Genomic DNA, 19,424 nt, shown 5'->3' on the forward strand with positions numbered 1-19,424 from the left:
TGCTGATGGCAGAAGCATGTGTATTTAGGGCAATGCACTGTTGGTGGTGGTGTTTTTTTTTTGTTTTGTTTTGTTTTCCTTTGCTTTTTGTTTATTTGTTTGTTTTCCCCTTGGGAATATTTTGGATTTTATTTATTGCTTCTAGATCTGTCAAGTTCCTTGGGTTGTCATCCACAGATTTCCCGCTGGCTGTTTCTAGTCACTGTAACTAGGACTAGTGGCATGGATGAGGTTTCATGAGAGCCATGATTGATTTTCAACATCTAGTCTGTGGATGTCAAAGGGCCTACTAGGGATAAGAACAGAGAAATCTATTTCTCTTGCTCTTTGACCCATTGTGCCATCTTACCTAACTGATCTTGTAACATTTCCTGTGCACTCAGACACGGTGAGGAGACAAAACCCAGCTTCGCATGTGAGGCTATCACCAGCAAGAGAAATGCTGGTTCCTTGTCTGACGATACCTATTTCCGGTGTGAAAACTATGCCATGCCCCGTGGTAGGGACACTATGATGTGAAAGGACACTATGAGTTATACTTACCCTGCCTAGCCAGCATTAAATGCAAACAAAATATAAATCTCTCTGCTAGATGCAAACCTTTTCTTTGTGGTGATGACAGAATTATTTTTGTTGCAGCTAAGGACACAAAAACTTAAGGGTCTTGATGATGACATGTTTATGTCATCCCTCTGTCAGCACTGTAGTTCAACAGTCTCCATCATATCAACATCTCTCAGGAGTGGTGTATATACTGCGTGACTGTTGAGTGTGGAGTATTTGAGTGTGTCTGATGAAGATGGTGGGGCAGTAATGTCCTGATAAATGATGAGACATGGACATGAGGCTACTTGTATAGTTGAGTGTGCAGAAGCAATTGCCATGTGCTGATTGCTTTGTTTGAGGAATGGTTGGGAGCAACTGAGTTATGTTTTCTGGACTGTCTTAAATACTCAATTTCTGAACTTCCTCAGACTTCCAGAGCCCTTTTTTGCCAACGGATTTTCCTGCTCTCAGCTCTTCAGTGTCTGATGGTGAGGGAGCTCTTGCAGGTGTTTGAAGAATGGATGAAGGTTTGCTCCCCACTATACTGCAGATCTGTGCAAAATTGGGAGGGCAGTCAGAATAGTACAGCTTGAATACCATGTTAGGCAGCACTGCACTATGGTGGTTTTAATCTTGTGTAAGGTTAATATTGAAGTGCAGGTGTGTATCCTGCAGAGAACCACTGACATTTGATGGGTTAAAAACTGTGTTGTTTGGTGGCTGCAGAAGGATAACTGACAGGAGGGGAAGCAGATTCTGGCTGCCGGGTTGTTATGATAGCTCAGTAGCTGAAAATGCATTTTGACAGGGCAGCCCTTCTGGAAAGTGCTTTCATTTTGCTTTCCACTGATCTAGAGCTGGCACAGGAATCAGCAGGGCTGGTGACTCTGCCTCCTGTTAATGCCCAAATGTGCTTATAGCAAGGCCTGGCCTAAGGCTGTGGGAAACTGGAAGTAGTTTTTTGTTTGCAGTTCTTTGGGCTGGACTTTTTCCTCATATTGGTCTGCCTGGACCTGGGAAGTGTTTTCAGAGCCTGGGCCAAAAAAGGGCTTCACAGCCTTGCACAGCAAGGCTAATGCAGGGAGACCCTACTGGCAGCGTTAAATCCTGGGAGCTGCCTCAGAGCAGCTCTGTCACCTCTCCCCCTTGCTCTCTGCTTTTGTTAAACTGTAACCTCCCACTTCAAAGACAGGCACACTCGTGACACAAGACTGTTCGCTATCCAGAGGGCACAAACAACTTGTCAGGGTAAGAAGCTCTCTTCACTCTGCCTGTAAAGGCATTTTATTAATGCTGGGAAATGTCAAAATTTGAATTTGCTTTGGCACCTTCAGTCCAGCCCTGCGTATGCATTGTGGTAGTCACTAACTATACAATTGTGTGACGCTTCTTCTGGAACAGATCCAGCTGTGGGGTGAAGGGGACTGATGCTGACAGGGATTCTTTCTCTTCTCTTGCAGGGCCAGGGAGGTACATGCTGAGCAAGGATGAAAAAAAATCCTCTGTCTTTTAGACAGCTGAGTGGCACCGTGGCAGAGGATCTACTAGCAATTGTAGTCTCTCTGAATTCTACCACTTTGCCTTTGGAGATGGCAGTGTGTTGATTTTCCTTCTATACCAAATCTCCAGTGTAGAAATTCCTGTTCATGAGAAAACTTGTGTGTTCTGCCCTGATATCCCAAAAAGTTACATCTAACTATGAGGAGACAAACTACAATGGAAAGCCTGGATACGTTCCTAGCACTCTCTGAGGGTAGCCTCCCATTACTGTAGCCTCATAGTTGCGTGTGCTCCAGGCTTCCTGCAGAGTTCAGGGCATTAAATAACTCCTGTAATTTGGACCCATGGGAAGAGGCTGAACTAGAGAGGACCCTGCACTAACAGTGGAGGAAGCAGAGGTGGCTGCTGTTAGCATGCTGAATCACATAGCATTTCCATTCATTCCAGCTGTTTAACAGCATTACATGAGGAATGGCTTCTGCCTGCAGGCACTTAGTGCTTATGGAAATCTGCAGCTGTCTGGGTCGGTTAAGTGCAAATCTGATGCCTCCCCTTTATGCATATGAATTTATGAATGATGGAAACCATGTGAATGAATTGCATGAGTAATTTTTCATGTGCTTCACCCTACATCAGATTCAGGGGGGACTTCTAGTTAACTGTGTTTGTGGTCCCAGACAGCTACTCCAAAGAGGAAAGAGATGCTTTGGGGTGGCTACTAGATATAGGAGTTGGATAGCTTTGGTGGATGTGAATCCCCTTGCTTTGAGTGATGGGAAACAGCCCAATGTGCAATGAACTTGGAGCTGAATGCTCTCTTCTTTTCTTGGTCCAGCTGCTCTTTGTGTAGCATGACTGCCTTGTGAAGTAGTGAGGACTTGAAAATCTTCATCCACAAGAGAGGGAAGATAACTCCAGCACCTTGGAACTGGCCAGCAGCAGTTGGTCTGTCTAATGGTAGAGCACTGGGAGGAGCAGCTGGGGCATCCAGCTCTACCTTGGGTTTCTTTGAAAGAAAAATGGCTTTGCTTCTTCTGGACAGGTTGAGAAACACATCTTTGGGTGGCTCTTTGGAACATCTGTTTGGTGTCTGCCTCAGCAGGCTTCATCTACAGAGATGAGGTAGCTTTTACTTTGCAAGGCCTGCTTAAGTCGGCACAGATGCTGCACTGCGCTTTCTTAATATGCAAGTATAATGTGCCATTATTGACACAGAAAGTAGTGGAATCCATGTACTTTCCCCTTTAAAGTTTTAAATCCTAGTAACCTCCCCTTCCTTTCCAAGTAGAGGTATTTATTGTCTGCTTCCCTAACCAGATCTACCTGTTGGAGAGCAGTACTCCTGAATGACAGCCTTACCTAGCTACCTGTTTAGTCCTCCCATTTATCCAGCTACTGACCATTAGTTTGGCTGCAGTTTAGCTGTAACATGGCAAATGACCTATTGCTAGGTTGCAGGTGTGCAGGAAGCCACAATGGCCACATTGAAAGCAAGATGCAGCTTTCCGGTGGCACAGCGAAGTGTGGACATGTGAAATTGTAGTTTACATGGCGCCCCAGAACTTCATTCATGCTTTGAGGAGCTCTAACAGCTACAGCCTGGCACCCAATGGTAATGTCAGAGTGAGGTCTGAACAAAAAGCCTGCCTGTCTTGTGAGTAAGTGATTTCTCTTACCTAGTGGATTTTCACATGTTGAGTTGCTCATTTTGGGTCTTTTCCAAAGCCTGCTCACTGTGGGCCATGAAGTGTGTTCCTGTGGCAGCACAATCCTGGGTGGGAGCAAGAGTTTGGACCTATCAGCAGCATCTGACTGTAGAAGGAGCTGGAGAAGCCCAGGCAGACCTGGGAACAAAGGAGCTGTTGCTCTGAGCTGTGTGATGAAACTTTTCTCTGTGGAAGCCAGACAATCTCCCCATTTATTTGTAAGTGGCGTTTGGTCACAGCTTTTTGGCAGCATATGGGAAGTGTTTAAATTAGCTGTATGAGCCATACGTGAAACAGATGCATATTCTTTAGCAGGCTTTTGTCATTGGTGTCTGAGCGAGTGAAGGGTGCAGCTGGCTTGCTTGGGAAGTGGGGAGCACATCCTCACCCAGATGTAGTTAAGTGCTTGAAGAGAAACAGAGAAACAGACTGTTGCAGGATGTCTGTTGACAAAGACCACCTTCTCATGGGCACCCTCTGCATGAATAAGATGAATGGATGTAATGACACTTAACCTTTCACTGCTTTCCTGATTGCTCACTGCTGGTGAGGGATCAGTTTTGTCAATGTTAGACTGTACGTCTGTGACTCCCTTGATCATGCCTTTCACCTGCACATTGACACACTAGTTTGAAGCTCTTTGGTCCAATTAGAGCACAATTCAGTTCAACACCTTTCTGAGCAATCTTAGTAAACAGAGAGTAATTAGATCTTAGCGAGGAAAGCTAACTTTGTGACTGTTGTGGCTTTTGGGTGTGAATCTTGAGTGCAATTTTGTATGGGGAGAAATTACACCCAAAACTGATGTCTCTGTAACTGGGTCTGTGACAGCCTCTGAAATGCAAGTCTTTGTGGAGCTTTGTATATTGGGAGGTTGTTTTGCTACACAGTCCTAGATGCTCATTGCGGTATGTATGGCTGGGACAATAAAAGATGGTCTTGAATATTGACACCATTGACTTTATATGTGCTAATTGATGTGCTGAGGCTGCAGTGGTGGTTGCTCTGGATGTTTGGGTGGCTGAGTCTGGATGATGTGTGACTAACACTCAAAGACGAAGAATGGAGAGTTTATGGCATCTGGGAGCTGAAAAGGATGAAGAAGTGGTGAAAGCAGAGTGCAGGAAGCACTGCTAATAGGACTGATTGGAAAGGAAGAAGTTTTGGGACATCAGAAGGAACCACATAAAAGTAGGTGATGGCAAAATAAGAATCTCTGCTACAAGGGCAGCAGTATGATTTTGTGTGCTGTGAAGAGATGTCTGCACAGTGCAGTGTTCATATATGGTTGTGCAGTTGATGATCTTGTGATGCTCACCATCACAAAACAGCCTTGAGGAGTGTCTCTTGGGGTGGGTGGCCTGGCTGGCTGGATCCTTTGCCCTGCATCTTTAAAGGTGCCAATCCAGACAGGTATTTGAACAGGCTGCTGACAAGGCTTAAGAACTGCAGAAAGGGAAGCAGGAGATCCCGTTTATTTTATACAAATGATGAGAGAAGGCACTGTATTTTGAGGCTTTCTTGTAGGAGTTTAAAGGCAGGGAATGACCAGAGGTAACTGGGTGGTTTAGAGGGCCTCAGTTGTCTCCATGGACCAAGTGTTCATGCAGCAGCCTGTGCTTTGTGCCATGTTGCACTGAGCTAGAAGCACAGTTTCCACCTGGGACACTGCCGTATCCTAGAGGATTGTCCTTTTCTGGGAAAGCCACCTCTTCAGCATACATGGCATTAGAGGGCAGGTTTCTGTGGCCAAGGTGAGTTAGTTAGCAAATACCTGTTTCTGAGCAAGCTGGTGATGTGGGGAGTGTCCGGCAAAGGAGGCTGCTCTGGGGCCACCATGGTTGGTGTCCAGCAGGTGAGGCTGCTGTGGGGATGCTGCAGTCAGTGTCCAGCAAAGGAGGCTGCTCTGGGGCCACCATGGTTGGTGTCCAGCTGCTGGTGAGGCTGCTGTGGGGATGCTGCAGTCAGTGTCCAGCAATGGAGGCTGCTCTGGGGCCACCATGGTTGGTGTCCAGCTGCTGGTGAGGCTGCTGTGGGGATGCTGCAGTCGGTGTCTGGCTTTTGGGGTTCGTGTATTTAAGCTTTTTCTCTGCTGTGGCTCAATGCCTTTGGTTTGGACATCACTGCTCAGCGTGGCAGCTCCATGAGAGGCTGTGCAGTGGTTGAGGGGTCACCAGCCTCAGCTCTGGCTGAGCTGGGACAGCCCTGTGCCACAGGAGGCACCGCTGATGCCACGAGAAGCACCGTAAGTGTGGCTGGGATGTCATGGACTTGCCCTCCGGCATGGCTCTGCTGTGGGCTCAGCTGCCTGTGCCGTGGGCTCATCTCAACAGATGAGGTGGCCTGGCCACACAGTGCCCTGTGGCATTGTGGCAGAGCTGGGGGGGCCTTGGCACATGGAGGCTGAGGTGTGTTGGAGGGGCAGGCACCACATGGAGCCAGGCTGGGTTGGCATCGCCACGTCCTCGCTCGCGCTTACCCAAGCTCTTTGTACCGGGGCTGCCAATAAACTCTTTGTGCCAGGCCTGAAAAAAAAAAAAAAAAAAAAAAAGCAATCATAGTGTGGCTCAGTTGGTAGCACATAAGACCCTTAATGGGGAGGTTGTGAGTTCAAGCCTGCAGTGGGCAGTAGTGACAGGTTGGACTCGATGATCTTTGAGGTCTCTTCCAACCTTAGTGATACTGAAATACTGAAATACTGAGTTTCCCTGGGGTGCATAGTGCAGGTACAAGTGCCCCTTCTCAGACACTGATGGGCTGAGCTGTTGCCCAGGCTCGTGAGCACCAGCAGCCACCCCAGAAGCATAGGCAGCCCCTGTGCAAAGGGGATTCCCTTTGCTGTAGCAGCAAAGGCTTCCAATGTAAACCTAATTGTTTTCAAACTTAGCAGGCGAGCCAAACAGCTGTTTGTGATGAAAAATACTAGTATGTTGGCTTATGGGTGAACCTGGGTGAAACATCTCTTGGGATGTATTTTGACCTCTACTTTTTTTGGTTTTGTTCATGTGTCTCTCTGAACCATTTTTGCATGCAGTGAGACTTAGCCGGAAGCCTCTTGGTCACAGGCATTACCCTGTGGTTGTGTTTTGCGTGCTGCAGGGGGTGGAGCGCTTCATTTTGAGAGATTATTTTTAACTCCTAAATACTTGTGGTGAGGCCAGTCCAGGATGATGGCTGGATTCTTCACAAGGAGGGGCTGTGCTCTGCTGCCAGGGTGAGAAATTTCCACTCCTCCTGCTTGAGGTACTGCTGTAATTTTCTATGTGTAGTAGTTGGGGAGTGGTTTTGAAGTTTGATTTTTAGAGGGAAGAGGGAGGTCTCATTTTGTTGTGCATTTGGTCTTGGGATTTTTTTGGGGGGTGGGTTTTATGTTGTTGTTTTGTTTGGTTTTTTTGTTTGTTTGTTTTGTTGGGAGGGGAAAAGTATTTGGGTTTTTTATTTTGCCCCACATTAACACAACAGCAACCTGATCCAGTGTGAGGTGTCCCTGCCCATGGCATAGGGGTTGGAACTAGGTGATCCTTGAGGTCCTTTCCAACCCTGACAATTCTGTGATTCAATTCTATCACTAAATGCCATGCTTTAGGCTGCATCACAGAACAGCATGAGCCTGGGACAGTGCTGGTGCCAACCTGCTTCCTCCTTGGTTTCTCTCCTAAGCTTGAGTTGCCTACTGCTTTGCTGTGTTGCACTATGAGATGCATTCCCTGTTTCCCCTCCTATCACCTCTTGCTTTTCCTTGATGCTGTAATTTTGTGGCTTGCAAGACTCCCAATCCTGTGGGATGCTGGGCCTTTCATTCCCTGGAGTGAGCTGGTCTGTGATAGTCCTTGCTCATTTGCAGAGCAGGAATGTGGCATTTGCCCAGTTCCTGAGATCTCAAGCAAGGATGATGTTTCTTTTTGGTGTGCTCTGCTGGGACACCTCTGGCTGGCCTAGGGCATGAACCGCACTATAGTCTGTGCCTGCCTTTGGTTGTATGCCATGCCCCCACCGTGCCATTCAGTGCTGCAGCCACTCTGGCTGCTAATCTCATTCTGATCTCTTCATTGTTGTGGTTTTGGCAACCCAAAGTCCCCACCCAGGCCTGAGAATTTAACATCAGCACATTTGCATGACTGATTGGATTTGTCTCGCTTCTATGACGACATTGTTTCTATGGAAAATTAATGGATTCTCACGTTGTATTTTTAATGGCTGAAACCACCCCCCTGCCACCCTCCCATCCCTGAGCTCTCACAGGGTGTCTGTAAACAGCTCAGATTAGCTATCCTCTGTAAGTAGCTCCCATTTCTTTCCTGCTTGCTGTCCATTTCTTTTCTTTCTTCTAACAGTGCTGCAACACTCCTCTCCCGGTGTTGGTGGATAAAGAACAATGAGTAAAATGAACCAATGTTTCTTTCCTTGTCTGCTCTTTGAATAGATGTGACCTGTCATGAACTACCTCCCCTTTCATCCAGGACCATGTGGTTTTAAATTATCAGCCTGCCTTAAAGTTTGCTCCAAGCAGACCTGGATTGCTACCTTCCTTTTTTTTGAGGATGCACCTCAGTTAATGGCTCCACTTCTCATTTTTGCCATGAGCCAATTTCTTCTACAGGTGGGCAGGTGGCAGTGAATTTCCTGTCTGTTGGTTTGGGGTCACCCATTCTCCTACTGCAGTGCTTTGGATAAGAATAGGGATATTTTGACACATAGTGTGTCAGGCTGCCTGGAGGAAGAACATCTGTCCCCAAATGGTGCAGTTAAATAAGCTGTAATGGTTCACTTTGCTTCATGGGCATGGCTGGTGGAATGTCCTCAGTGAGGGGACAGTGTGTAGCCACTGCACCATTCCAAATGAAGTTTAGGGTTAGAGCAGTTTTAGTCTTAAATTTTCTTCTGCCATTCTCCTCAACTTAATTTAGAGGAATAAATCCAGGGCAAGTCTCATGGTGCAAAAATTACCTAAGGACAAAGCCTGACCTGGATTGTCTCCTCCCAGAAGACTGAAACTGGTGGCCAGAAGGCTCAGAAAGTCTGTCTTATGGGACAGCTGCAGAGGGGAGTGCAAGTGTTTTAGGTCAAGGTCTCCTAACCTGTAGTACCAAGAAAGTAGTGTTGAACAAGGATCTGAATGCCTGAGGCAGAAACTGATGGCACTTGGTCCCTGTGCTTGTCCTCAAGGTAATGCTGAGGTGAGTGGGTGATCCCTAACTGCCTCCAGTCTTAAATGGGTGATTGCAGAAAGTCAGGGCCAGAAGGGAAGCAGGTCCTTCAAAAAGAGCTTATTGCATTGCTGCACCACTGGGCTGCAGTCAGTTGTCCTTATTTTCCTACCTACTCCAGACTGGGTTTGTGAACTGACATGTGCTTGCTGCTAAAGATCTTGCTTTCAGCCCTATAAGCCTAAGGTAAGGTGGTGTTTCTCACTGAGGGAGGTCAGCTGAGCTTTGTATTCCTGTCTTCTGGGTTTAGGTTCAGATATCTATAGTACAAGACCAGCCTGGTACCTTAGGCAGGAGGTCATGTTTGCAAGTGGAATAGGCTTTAAATTAGTGCTTTGATAATTAAGATGCAGTCAGGAAACTACAAGGACCTAATTGTTTAGTCAGGACAAAAGCATTGCCTTTTTTTTTGTTTTAGGCAAAAATGCTGAAAGTTATGGAGATAAGGTTGGTTGCTTTGAATTGTTGTGGGGGGTGAGGGGAGAAAAAGGGAGCAGGACAGAATCCACTGTGTGCTGGCAAAAACTGGGCTGAAGCAATCAGCTGTGCAAAGTGTTACTTTTTCTGGATGTGTTTGCTGCTTGGGGCTTTGGATTATATTAGTGTGGAAAAAATACCTCCAAGTGAAGGGCCACAAATCATAGCTAAACCAATAGGAATGGAGAGAGGACTATAAAACAGGAAATCAATTTAATACTCAGTGGGTGTTTGCAGTGTGCTCACCCTTCCTTCAAATTACCAAAGGAAAGATTAATTAAAGTTATATTGAGCAGCAAAAATGATGGAGGATGTGAGATGGGGCTTGCATGGTACAGCTTTCTCCATAATTAATTGACAAATCCATTCTTGGATTTCATTACCCAGAACCTTGCCATCTTCTGCTCTTAAAGGGCAACTGAAGCAACACAATTTCCAAGCCAGTGTTGCTGCCTTGCAAGTTGAGCTAACACAGATCACTTTATAGGCACTTGGGGAAGGTGCTGCCTCTGTCAAGTAGTGTCACTGTGCTATTTATGGGTCCTATAATGCAGAATCAGAGCATGAAATGCTTTTATCTGCTTGAGGTTTTGTTTCCTGGATCCCACTTCTGCTAAGGTTGAGAGCTGTATGAACTGCAAGGTGGAGCTGGTGGCAAGGGAAGGAGGTATCTGGTGGCTAGGTTACTTGTCTCTGATGCCTTTATTTAGTCAAAGTAAATTTGAGCAGGGTGTGACAAAAGCTATAGGAGGCCAGGGCTTGTCTTGACCACTTGCTGACTGTCAAAGAGGGAGAGAATTATATGTGGCTCCTCTTTCCCCTGCATTATGATCCAGCTGCCACCCATGTCCTGTCTGTACTTTTTGTGAAAAGCTGCACCTGATCAGTGCTAGCTTTGTGACAGGCTTATCCAGCTTGCACCAGCTGCTTTTTTGGGGATGTTTGTATTACTTCCCCTCTACCTCTCTGAGGGAGGCTTTGGAGACATCAAGGAGTTTCAGAAGCCAACTCCTGTAAGCTGAGATGTAGCTCACCCTGCCATGTTCTCTCTCTCTCTGACTAGAGCATTTCCTCACAAATTTTGTGTTGAAGTTCTTCATTTGGTTTGATGCCTGAGCTTTCCCTTAAATCTGGCTGAATATGAGGCTTTCTGCTCTTTCACTTCTAAAAAGGAGCTGTGACAGTCCTGTCTAAGGGTGTTTAAACACTTTGCAGTGCAAGAGGGAGTTTCAATACACCATACTGTTATAAGGAAAACCCCACTTCTGTCTGCCCAGTGGTTCAAGGTTTGGTAGTCCTGGATGTTTCTTTCCTCTGTTGATTTCCATAACAAATTACTGAAGATGTTCACTAGTGCAGGGCTGGGGGATGCAGAGCAGGCTGAAGCTTTGGATTAATTGGATGCAGCAGCTCCCATCTTTATCAGCAATTTGAGTACTGTGCCCATGCCCAACTTCTGTGTGTTGTGCATTATTGCTATGATGTGGGATACTGCAAGAAAGAACTATCTTGTTCAAAAAATCTTTGTCTGTATAACAATCCCTTGATGCAAGGCCAGCACTAGGTGTTGCTTAAATCCCTTGTAATTGGGCCAGGAAGAGGAGAAAGTGATTGTAGCTTTGTGCAAATGCTGGGTTTGGCATTTCTTAAACCAGCTAGGACAGAAGAAACAATGTTTGAGTTGGTTAAATTATGTAAAGTTGTCAAATCAAGGGTTTGGCTTTTTGCTTTTGGCAATGGCTTCTTGCCAGGCCATTGGCTTAAACAGAAGATACAAGATCTGTTCTGAGTCACCACTGGCTTTTACTCTGTGCAGCTCTGAACTTCGTGTAACTTGGAAAACAGACAGACTATGAATTGCTTAAAAGCAATTTCCTTGCACTCTGTTCTACAGGCTAAGAAGGTATCATCTGCTCAGTTTACAGATGGAACTCACTAAAGACACAGAATGTGTGCTTTTTTACCATCCCTGGATGCTCTAAAGAGAGATTGCTTCATAGCCCACTAGCTCAGTACAGCAGAATATGGGGATTTTTTTAGCCTACCTTATGTGCAGACTGCTCCCTCAAACAGTAAGTGATAGAGATGTCCAAGCAAGGGTGGGATGAGAGTGTATCCAGCTGAGAGCTACATACTAGTGTGGAAGGAAGAAATGCTGAGGTAACAGAAGTTGAAGATGAAGAATCTCACTTTGAAGTGGTAGCACAGGGAAATAGGAGAGGTTAAGCCAGTCCCTTGGGTCTTGCACATCACATTACAGGAGACTAGCATCCTTAACCCTGCAAGGTAGTCTGAAATATTAAGCAGCAGACATCGCCCTGCGGTGCTTCCTCATGAAGAGACAGGTGTTTAACCATTTAGGAGCCCATAGAGGGAGCTGCTTTGCTGCCTGTGGCATGCATTTCCAAACCTGTGTGTCCACACATGCCCTCCTCTATTGCTCATATTAGCAGGCATGGATGTATAGATCACTGAATTGCAGTGACTTCCATGTTGATGCAGAAAACATGAAAGCTTTGAGTGAGGAAGCAACCAGCAGCAGGAGAGTTCTGAACATTAAAATGAAAAAATCTATCACGTAACCTAATTATTACAGGTGCTGTAATCACACCACTGAATTTTCTGGTTCTTGGTTAAAATAACATCTCATTCAGCATTCAGAGAGAAGGTATTGTTCCTAAAAGCTGCCCATTGTGTGGGCTCATGTGTGAATTTGCAGCTCTGGACAAATTCAAGCCCAAAGTTATTTCTTTGTTCCTGCATTGTCACCTTTCAGGAAAGGAAATTCATTGAACATGAATTAGCATTTCTAGCCTGATTTGTTCTCCTGTAGGTGACTTCCCAAGAGAGGGTGCTGTGGGAGCACTGCACATTATAATTTAGGCCATTCATGTTTCTACACAAGTCTGAACAGGAATTTCAGTTCTGATTCCCAGGATGTTTTAGAATACATAGAATACAGAATACATAGAATAAACCAGGTTGGAAGAGACCTTCAAGATCACCGCGTCCAACCCATGATGTTTTTGAAATATTTGTTGCCATTTAGAAATGGACCATCTTCTTAAGACATTCCTCTAAAAAAATGAGACTTGTTTCATAAATGAAATGTTTGCTGGGCAGGGGAACTTCTGCCCACTGAAAACTAAATTGCTATGTCCCTATTTCCAGGAAACCTTGATGATGCCAGACACCGGCTCTGGTTCTAGACACCCTTGAGGGGTTTACTACCAGAGCCTTTGAGCCAGCTTATCACTTTCTGATCAGTCCTGCTGAAGAGAAACAAACTGATCCAGATGAAAATGTAATGGCTGAGTATGATGGTCCTGATGCTTTTATTTGACTCATTATTGCTGATTGCTTCACATCTTCCTTTGGCTTGAGTGTTTGATGCTCAGGACCTGGCCCTATTTCCAAAGTGTTGGTTTGGGATATTTTGTCTCTCTTCTTTCACTGGTCTCTGCCTTATTTGGAGTCCTTGCTTGTCCCTCTGACAGAGTTGTTATGTTCTCCAAAGGAATGTGTTGAGTTTTTTTCTTCAAGGTGTAAATCTTAGTATTCTTTAGAATACTGTTCTGCTGGCTCCTGTGCCAGCAGGTGGTTCAGCAACAGCAGCAGGCCTGTCTTGCTGAGAAGAAAGAAATATGAAGCCGCTGGGAATGCACTTTGATCTGTTGGTTGATTTATTTCTTTATTCTTAGACCACAGAGTGTTAGCCCTAATGAAAGTGTGGCCAGGGCTGAAAATTAAATCTCTGAGCACTCAGACCTGTCAAGTTGGGAAGCTTCAGCAAATGCTCAAAAATAACTTGTATGTTTTTGCCACTGCATGCATAGTCATATTGTTGTTTGCCAGGAGGTGGCACTCATTATTGCCTACCTGTGTTGGCATAAGCCCAACACTTCTAGCATGGAGCTCATGTTGCTAAAGTGGGGCATTGTTTTTCCCTTGTACCATTTGGATATGGTAAAATCAACTGTAGAACAAGGGCTGCTGGTGCCCTAGGATCTTTTAGCAATGCAGATGGTGGAGAGCAGACCATGTGTGATCGATCTCATGGGTAGGTTCAGAGCACATCTTTCGATTGTAGTGTGAGCCACAACCATGTGGTGTGCTCATCACTTGGCTGACACAGCTGAGTCTGTGTAAAACATACACAGGCAGCCTGCCTGCTGATGCTCACAAAATTGAGGATGCCAAGGTTGATTTTGCAAGTGTTCCTTCCTTGGATATTTTGGACTGGCAGAAGCAGTTGTGAAGCTTCCCTGCTTGGGAACCAAGCTATCATCTCTGCACAGAGATTGTGAACACCAGCACAAACAGAGTCTGAGATGTGAGTATTGGTGAAACAAAGCTGATTCATCTACTTGGGTTCAAGTTGCTATTTGTTTTCTGTGCTCATTTTTGTATTGCACTGTGGGGAAACCTGCTGAATGAGGGTAAAGTCCTTCCAACAAAACTGTTAAAATTAAACTGGAATAACTGTTATGAAGTCTGTCAGTAACTGTGCAAAGAGGCTGAGAGTCCAGATGAGACCCCCTGAGCTGATGACATACACTAACTTAGCATCACTCTGGCCCCACAGAAAGAAGGCTCATTTGGCTCAAGTTAGAGGGCATAGTCCTAGGTCTGTCCCACTCACAGCATGTAAAACCTGCCATTTCTTACTAAAAGCTTCGGCTTGTGAAGGAGGCCATGTTTGAGATGGAGTGGGTTGGATGGAGCTTTCCAAATAGGCAGCATATGCCTGTTCCCAGGGCTTCTTTTTCTGCAAATCTTTGTCACAGCTGGTCCTGATGAGTGCTACGCAGAAAGTTTCAGTGGTCTCTCAGAGTGCCCAGTGGGTGACTGCTCTGCTGAGCCATGTCCTCATACTGATGCAGGATTGGGGGCTTCCTGGAAAAGGGTCCTGGTAAGCAAATGGATGAAGGTTTTGCTCCAGCTTGGTGGTTGGAGATTAGTTCAAACTCAGATATAAGGTGATGTTTCTCAAGCGTGGAGTTATTTCTTCTGAGAGCTGAAGTGGTTCTCACATGGTGTATGAACTTGGAACTGACTGAGATGAAGGTCAAGGGTATCCCCCCCCTCGCATTTATCTTAAAGTGTTAGGAGATCAACCTGGTTTATAACAAACCACAATACTGCATTTTGTGTTGATACATACTTTTAAGAACAATGGTAGTCACTTTTCTGGTCAAATACCAGAAGCTTTTCTTGATGATTTTTTTCCCTACTTGTCTTTGATTAAAAAAAAAAAAAAAAAAAGAAAAGAAAGGAAAAGAAAAATAGAAAGAACAGGAATTTGGCTAAAGGCCCTGGATGAAACACACTGTTCATGGAAAAAGAATATTTTAAACTTTTGTGAATACTTTTGTATTGAGTTCTTCTAAGAGACAGCAAAACTATTTTTCTCCCCTGAAATCTTATTATGCTACTCAGAGCTAGGGAAAAAGGGAAAAGGTAAGCAGTGAATGGGAGAAGGGAATTGTTTGGAGGTGTTGTGGGGAAAAAATGGTTTGGAGGAAAGAGTGGTGAAGATTTCAGAAAGACACTTTGAGCTGTCACACTGCTCTGGGGTGAGAGCCTGACAAAGCATCCCCAGAAAGTCCCTGTGTAAAATGAGGTCTGTGAAGGCATTAGTGAGTTTGGACTGTGTGGCTGTGCATGAAGCACCTGGAGAAACTGTTCAGCCTGTCCTCTGTGTAGAAGGAGTTCTTCTTCCCAGTGTCATCTGCCGTACCTTCCAGGCATCGTGGCACCTCTGTGCTCAGCACACAACGCAGACACCAGCACATGGGCTGTTTTCCTGGGAGAGAAATGTGCTGAAAATGAAGACAGCTTGCCAAGCTGCTTTTTAAATGTTTTTGGTTGTTTGTTTTTTTTTTTTCATTTGGGTGCTGGGTTGGTTTGTTAAACACAGTCATCCTTCCCTTTGCCCCAACAGACAAATGCTGTCTGTTTGCATATGGTGTGAGGTGGTGAGGTTAAACATTTGAGGTACTTAGTGCAGGTTACTAGTCCAGCATAGGAGCAAACTGTCTTGTATTGGCTCCATCAACCTCAGTAAGAGCTCCTTCTTTTAAAAGAAAAGCTGGCATGCTGTTGCATCAAGCATTAAGAGTTTGCACCTGGCTGTACACTGTGGAGCTCTCTGCCAAGAGAAATACCGGTTTCCAAGTTTGTTAGCCTGCTGTTCAGAGGGTTCAATTTTTGTTTTTGTTTTCTGTTTTGGAAGTCCTCCCACATTAAATTAAAAAGGAGATCTTGGTAAAGGAAATCAGAAAGGATGCTTTGAGATGCTTCATTTGCCAGCAGTCTCTGAACTTGTGACCCTTTAAAATAAAGTACTTGGGCTTTCCTGTGGGACAGCTCTCTTGGGGTGGAAGCAAGCATCTTTCAGGCTTGTGTGCCTTTAGGAAGGAGCCTTTGACAGCACAGGAGAAGTTGCAGTGCAGCATTCTCAGCCGGGACTTCCAGCAAGGAAAGTTGTTCAGCTGGTTTGGGACTGTGATAAATCATGGTTCCCCTGGAGCACCCTGGGATTGCAAAGAGCTGGAAATAAATGCTAGGCAAATTCAGCTTTTGTAGTGGGCCATCTTTCAGGATGATGTATGGCTTTGTAACAGAAAGAGATTCCATTGCTAAACTGGGAGAAAACTGCTGTGTTCCATTAGGAAGGAAAATGTAACAATTCGGTTGACGTAAATCCATGCTAAAGGCTTGTCCTGAAAGCTGTGTTTTGGCATGCTGTACTTCAGCCTGAGAAACAAGCTTTCTAAAGGAAAAGAGCCATGGAGAGCCTAAAGTGATGGCAAAGCTGAAGTGATGGTCTCAGGCTGAAATGTTAGGTTTGGCAAGAGGGTAGGGCCAGTATAATAGCGACTTACCAAATGATGCTGGAGAGGGAATCAGATGCCCTGGGATGCCATTTGCATCTTTGCTCCCTGACTGCTACATTATCTTGAACAAATAATGTCTCTGGATGGATAAAATGCCCTTTCTTCAAACTGCAGTCACAGGAGCATGTGTCTCTGCTTTCTTACACCTGCCATTTCCAATTGGCTTGGGATATTTGGCCATTCTGGTAGACTTTTTGGCTGGTGGGGATCTGACAATATTTTAGGTACTTCTCTGTTCATTGTGAGGGCTTCGATTGCCAAGAAGTTGGACCACATTTTGTGTTTGTGTAGAAAACAGAGGCTTTGTCCTAGTAATAATTGATGTCCGTCTGTGTGTAGGTTTATCTGTACTATGGTCTCTTCTGGAGCTGTTGCTGTGTTTCTGTACTCTGGGGTTTGGTGTCATTCTTAAGGAGACCCAACTACAAAGCCAGAGCCATCCTCCTTTGAGGCTGTCTCCTATTCCTCTGCTGTAGCTAGGTAACCAGAGGAAAACAGCTTTGTTCAGGGGAAAGGGAGAAGCATCTAAGTGCATCTCTGCTTGTGCCAGGGCTTTGCTGCTCATAGCAGCTCTTGGCTAGGGCAGTCTGTGGCACCTGGGATGTGCCCAAGCCAAAGGCTTCTCACCCTTCCCACGTCCCAGAACAGTGACACTGGCAAATGCTGTTGTACTGACTGAGGTGCTGAGATGCAGAATAAAGGAGGCAAGCACTGCCATGTTGTATCAGAAGTCACTCTCTGAGTTAACGTTTCATTATTCAGTTGCCACAGATATGATTGCAGGTTTCTACAGTTCAAAGGTTCACATTTCACAGAATCACCAAGTTTGGAAGAGACCTCAAGATCATCAAGTCCAACCCATCACCACAGGCCTCATGACTAAACCATGGCACCAAGTGCCATGTCCATCCCCCTCTTGAACACCTCTAGGGATGGTGACTCCACCACCTCCCTGGGCAGCCCATTCCAATGGTAAACAACTCTCTCAGTGAAGAACCATCATTAGTAAAACCCATTGTTTTCTCAAGCCTAACATACTTGGATCAGTGATGTTGCTAGTGTAGCAGTGGGATGTTTTTCCTCTCCAAAGTAATGTAAGTATTTTTGACTTAACAAGAGAAGAAAAAATTGTTCAATCAAATCTGGTCGCTCTTGCAGACATGGCTCTTTGTCTGACTTACTGAGTTGTCTTGTACTGTTCCATTGAATAATTTACTGGTGTGGTTGGTTGGTTCGTTTGTTTTCCTGCCCCCCTCCCCCTGCCAATCTACACAGGTTTCTCTTACGCGTTTTAACACGCGTTTTAGCTCTGTTTGTAACCTGTTTATTGTCTATGAAAGATCTGTTCTGCTTGTTCAACTGCTTCTTCACCTGTGTTTAGTTTGTGCAAATTCTCAACATATTATCTCTATACCGTGCAGCATCAGCTCGGTCAGAATACTCCTGGGGTATAATCTTTTCTGCTCAGATGATTTCCAGTTCTGTTTCTCTGAGCTGTGAATGTCAAGGTATCAGTTTGTTTATGTATTTTCATGGCTTCTGGCTAAAACTCAAGGACCTCTGCAAAATTAAAAGCTCTGCAGACTTAAATGTGGGTAACTGATTCTCAAGGGGATAAGTAACTGGCATTTCTCCATTAAAGTGGAAACAGTAGGCTGACTCTCAACTTTGATTTAAAGCAAGGCAGTGTATCTGAGTGCTAACTGTGTGTATGAGGTCCTGCTGGCTGACAGTGTCCTACTGCCCTGCGTGTCCTACTGTCCCTGTCCAGAGAGTGTACTGCCCTGCCTTTAGGTGTATGCTACTGATCTTGAGTTCTCCACCACTGTCCTCCTGTTTTATGCAAATAGTTGGCCTGGGGATGGTGCAACATCTCAGGCTCTGATGGGCAACTTAGCTAACTTGTTCACACTAACTAGGGAAATACTGGTGATTGTCCTCTTTTTAGGCTGTAATGTGAAACCCATCACATTAGTGTTTGGTTGAGAGGCAGACCTGTAACAATAAGTAACCTGATGAATCCCAGTTGAACAGCCCTTTTTGATGGATCTTCATGGTGGCTTAACTTAAATGCTGTCATCTGGCCTCCACCAATGTCCACTCTGTACCATTAAAAGTACCGCTGCGTATTACCTTTTTTCTGATCTGTGGAGTACCGTCACCTTTTAGGTGTGATGCAGGCAACATGGAAACTGTACTTTCCTTCCAAAATAAAAACTGAACTAATTGCAGTTTGTTTCTCTCCAGCTGCCTTTTGGGGAGATATCGCTTTAGATGAAGATGATCTGAAGCTGTTTCAAATAGACAGAACCGATGACTTAACAAAGCACTCAGATGGAAACGCAAGACACACTTCAGGTAAGGACACCACCCTGTGGTGGTGAGGCCTTCATTTGCCTGGTTTTATCCTCGGGGAGAAGGGAGCTCCCTCTCATTCATGATGCCTGTTCCAACTGGCAGGAAACTGCATGCAGAGCTTAGTTATGCAACTGAGGTGGGATCCCACTCTGAACTTTATTAAACCGAAAACAAATAGCAATTTGATATAATTGATTTTGTCCTGTCTGAGGGAGAAGATTTTCAAATTCACAGCACTGATCTCTTTCTACAAGGAACTCCCTTTTACAAATTTGGCAGGAAATGTATTTGAAATAGGAACAGTCAGTTTGACATTACTTTTTGACTCCTCTTACTGTCCTCACCTTCTTTTTCTGCAGTGTATGATCTTAATGGATTGAGCAATCACTGAAATTGTGTGTTCACCTGACCTGTGTGCATCTCAGCTCATATTGTACCAAATTTGTAAGGACTGGTGGTTGGTTTTGTATCCTTGTGACTGCCTAGCTTTGGCTTCAGAGCATCTAAGCATTGTGTAGGTTCTATTCTGGGGATCAGTGCTCCAGCTTCCTGTTGGAGTAAGCATGAAAGATGACACATCCAACACAGAGGCGTACTTTTGATGCCAGTGTAATTGATTAAACTCATACAGCTGCTGACATTCTGGGCAGAGAAGGGCAGAGAAGCAAATTCAGTTGTCCTGTGTTGTTGTGTCATACCGTGTTCTGAGCTGGGACTCTTTCTGAGGTGAT

General features: G+C 45.1%; 1 protein-coding gene across 1 annotated transcript in view; it reads left to right on the top strand.

Annotated features, from left to right (window-relative positions):
• TLL2 (tolloid like 2) overlaps positions 1-19,424 on the top strand; it is an 88,205-nt gene that overhangs the window by 15,822 nt on the left and 52,959 nt on the right. The window contains exon 2 of the mRNA XM_054163582.1: positions 18,583-18,693. Coding sequence (XP_054019557.1) covers positions 18,583-18,693 — 111 coding nt within the window. The remainder of the gene's footprint in view (positions 1-18,582; positions 18,694-19,424) is intronic.

This window comes from Dryobates pubescens, chromosome 8 (assembly GCF_014839835.1).
Source record: "Dryobates pubescens isolate bDryPub1 chromosome 8, bDryPub1.pri, whole genome shotgun sequence".
Lineage (NCBI taxonomy): Eukaryota > Metazoa > Chordata > Aves > Piciformes > Picidae > Dryobates > Dryobates pubescens.